This window comes from Strix aluco, unplaced genomic scaffold, assembly GCF_031877795.1.
Source record: "Strix aluco isolate bStrAlu1 unplaced genomic scaffold, bStrAlu1.hap1 HAP1_SCAFFOLD_86, whole genome shotgun sequence".
In the NCBI taxonomy this organism is placed as follows: domain Eukaryota; kingdom Metazoa; phylum Chordata; class Aves; order Strigiformes; family Strigidae; genus Strix; species Strix aluco.
The window spans coordinates 370256-374392 of NW_027436536.1; the positions used below are offsets into that span (position 1 = coordinate 370256).

General features: G+C 46.9%; 1 protein-coding gene across 1 annotated transcript; it reads left to right on the forward strand.

Annotated features, from left to right (window-relative positions):
• Positions 1-467: 467 nt before the first annotated feature.
• LOC141918948 (uncharacterized) lies at positions 468-2326 on the forward strand. Its single transcript, XM_074813913.1, has 2 exons — positions 468-1018; positions 1064-2326. Exons 1-2 carry the CDS (start codon positions 668-670, stop codon positions 2324-2326), a joined length of 1614 nt encoding a protein of 537 aa, XP_074670014.1. The 5' UTR covers positions 468-667.
• The last annotated feature ends 1811 nt before the right edge of the window (positions 2327-4137 follow it).

The following is a 4137-nucleotide window of genomic DNA, read 5'->3' on the forward strand; positions in this document are numbered from 1 at the left end:
ATAACCTCTCTCCCTCTTCTCTCTAAAACTTAACTTTACTTTTCTCCTTTCTTTCACCCATCTCTAACTATCGCGTGCCTCTTCACAGGCAACCCAATAAAGTTTCACTGTTTGATTACTGTTATCCCCTTTGGTGTTGGTCACCTTAATTTTGCACTTTCGAGATCGTAGCAAACGAATCATCACGAGTCCACCGAGTGGACCGTGACATTAAACTGGCGTCACGGACAGGATCCTGAGAGACAGGGGGGTGCAGGCTGTGTGTGGTCTGTAACAGGGGAAGAACTTTTCGCTCCAGCCGCACCTGGCCCTACACCCGAAAGGGTGAGAGGTGTCCAGAAAGCAAGGGGGGTGATTTGAGATTCCCGCACACCACACACGCCTCGGTGTATTGCACCCCAAACTCGAATTGAAGGCTCTGTCTATCAGGATCAAGTGCAAGGATCTCTTAGTGCAAAAGGGGGAACTGCCCTCAATAAATGAGGTCGACTACCTGGGGAAGTGAAAGGGACAAACTGAGAAAGTCTGCAACTAAGTTTAACCTCCCCGTGGTAGATCTTGGTCCCTTCAGCCACTCGGGGAAGAGAAGGGCGACGCAGCAGCTGTTGCGTCTGTGGTGTAACTAAGTTTTCCTCCCCGAAGTGAGTTCAGCCCCTTCGTAATAAGAATGACTGAAAAAGATGTTTATCAAAACCCTCCATTAGTAAAAAATCTTGACTCGTTCTATGCACTCTTGGCAAAGTATGGAGCTCGACCCTCCCCGCCCGGGGAAGAGTGGGCTCGAGACAATTGGGCAAATTTACAGAGTGTAACAGACCGAGTGATTTCCATACATAATGAGGCTAGATTACGGTCAGGTAAAGGCAAAGCGATAATCTGTGCAGTCCTTGGAGCCAGCCTGGTCGCAGCAATTGAAGACCGCTCTAAGCGGCGTAGCCATGAAAAACAAATCATAGAATCCCTTGAAAATTTGGTACAACTTTTGCAGAAAACAATCTCCAACCTGGAAGATCAATTAGTAGAAAAGGAGAAAGCAGTTTGCTTGTTCAAGCAGCAGACAGAGGAAAAGGAGGAAGAAAACCGCTGTCTAAAAGATGCCCTAAGAGAAGAATTTTCAAAGTCTGCTGAATCACTGAGTGAGATAGAAATGATGATGGAAGAGGTAGGTGTTCGGCAAATAAGTCAAATATACCCTCAAAAGGAACTAAAGGAAGCAAAGAAACGCTTCAGGGAGAACCCCCGAGTTAGACCTTTGATTAAAGCAGAATATGCTTATATAAATGATGAGGATAACGACCCACATATTACAACCAAAGAGATACCATATACTCCCACCGAATTGGCCAAGATGAAAAGAGAGTATGGGCGCCTTCCCAAAGAATCCGAAACAGAGTATGTATGGCGCGTATCTCTAACCGGAGGGGACCAAATTCAGTTAAATGAAAAGGAGGCAAGTGGTTACTGGGGTCACGGTGTCTTTTTAACAACAGGGGATAGACGTGCCCCATGGTCCCTAACCCAGCGGGCTGCTTATTGGGCCGGAGGGTTGAACCCTTTAGACAGGGGGGATCCCCTGGCAATCACAGGCACAATAGATCAATTGCTAGAAAGTGTGCACAAAGCAGCCTGCCTGCAAATGATACATGAAAGGAAATTAGTCCCTGGATGTGAATCCCCGATGATGTTGTCTGTGAATCCTGAAATCATGACTCCTTTAATAAGGGGGCTCCCAGAGTCACTCAGATCTACCGGGATTGATCTCCAAAGAACCATAGCATCTTTGGACCCGGTAGAAAAGCTGGAGAGCTTTATAAATGGCAGGAGAGATGAAACCAATACTGGCTCAGATTCACCTTTCAATCATAGCTCAACTCCTTCCCGTTCAAAACATAAAAAGAGGTGGACATGGGGAGATGTAGCTCAGGAATTGATAGATTATAGCAGGAAATATGGTCCTGTGAGGACTCTGGAGGAAAAATCAAAAGGGATCCGTCAAATAGGAGCTAGAGATCTACCCCTTTCCGTTAGCAAGACTGCAACCTCTTCCACTGACCATGCTGCTGTTGCTGACTACTCCCACTCTAAAACAGGAGGAGGACAGCCCCTGACTCGACAACAGTGGTGGGCTTTGGGAATTAAAAAGGGAGTTCCCAGGGATATAATGGATGGTTTACCCCTTAATAAGCTGAGTAAACTAATATCAAGGTGGTATGGTCCGAAACAACACCCACAGCACTCACTGACAAATACAGAAACCTCTCCTGTCACGCCCACGGCCCCCCCTGCGGAGAACACGGGCGACGGGAAAAGTCAACAGGGAAACTAGAACCTCCGTTCCTTAGCAGTGGGCGGGGGAACGGAGGATGGATTTATATCCGACAGCTCACTAAAACTAATAGAGGAGATTTATTGATTACAGCTATTGTAGGACCTAAGCGCGCACCCGTAACTTTTTTAATTGACACCGGGGCTCAGATCTCTGCCCTGACTGAGGAAGATGCACGGAGGTGTGGGGTGATTCCCTCTAAGCAAAACGTTTGTGTCCTGAATGCTTTAGGGTCAACAGAGGTTATGAACGTTGCTCCGGTTAGGCTGATGCTACCGGGAGAGGAAAGCACGGTCACTATTTACATGGTGGTTGGAAACATTCCAACCAACTTGTTAGGAATAGATGCCCTTAAAGGAAGGGGGTGGGAGGATTCAGAAGGATTGTTGTGGACTTTCGGGACACCGCAACTGAACATCAGGCTGCTTCAAACTGCACCTCCTCTGCCGCTTAGCAAAATAACCAATGTCAAACAATACCCCCTCCCCCCTGGGAGCAAAGGAAGGTATCAAACCAGTCATGCAGGAGATGCGGGAACAAGGAGTGGTGATAAATACCCATTCTCCTTTTAACTCGCCGGTGTGGCCAGTGAAAAAACCTAATGGGAAGTGGAGGCTCACTATAGATTTTCGAAGGCTGAATGCTAACACAGAGCCCCTAACTGCCGCGGTCCCTAACATGGCTGAACTGGTAATAACAATTCAGGAGAAAGCTCATCCAATTATGGCAACCATAGATGTTAAAGATATGTTTTTCATGATACCTTTGCGACCAGAAGACAGAGATCGTTTTGCTTTTACGTGGGAGGGACAACAATTCACCTTTACCCGGCTGCCTCAGGGATACAAACATTCCCCTACACTTGCTCACCATGCTTTGGCCCAAGAACTGGAGAAAATACCAAAAGCCAAAGGCGTAGCTGTTTATCAGTATATTGATGATATTCTTGTGGGGGGAGATAAAGAAGAGGAGGTAGGGATGACCCAACAGAACATCATCTCCCATTTGGAGAACCTGGGTTTGCAAATTCCCCCAGAAAAGGTCCAAAAGCCATCACAAGAAGTAAAGTTTTTGGGGATTTGGTGGAAAGGGGGAATGACATGTATCCCCCCAGACACTCTCACTTCCCTAGATCAGATTAAAATGCCTGAATCAAAAAAGGATTTGCAGCATGCTTTAGGGCTATTGGTATTCTGGAGAAAACATATCCCAGACTTTTCCATCATTGCCAGACCTCTTTATGATTTACTGAAGAAAAGGGCCAAATGGGAATGGACTGTTTCTCAGGAAGAAGCAATGCAATTGTTAATTTTTGAGGCAACAGCTCACCAGGCTCTTGGCCCTATTCACCCTTCAGACCCCTTTCAGGTAGAATGGGGGTTTGCCACTACAGGATTGTCAGTACACATTTGGCAGCGTGGTCCTGAGGGCCCAACCCGCCCCGTAGGATTTTATTCCCGTGGCTTTAAGGATGCCGAGAAGAGATATACTGCATGGGAGAAAGGTTTGTTTGTGGTTAGCCTGGCTCTCATAGAAGTGGAGAAAATCACACGTCAACAACCAATTGTGCTAAGAGGCCCGTTCAAAGTTATAAAAGCAGTCTCTAACGGGACCCCCCCTCCTGATGGGGTAGCCCAGAGAGCCTCGGTACGAAAGTGGTATGCTCAAATTGAACACTACTGTAACCTTTTTTCAGTGACTGAAGGAGCTCTGAAAAACTTAGCTATCCAAGAAACAGAGAGACTGGACAGCAGCCAAGACAAACCTATCTCAGTTATTCGGGTGGCCCCTCCTTTCCTCCACGATCAGTC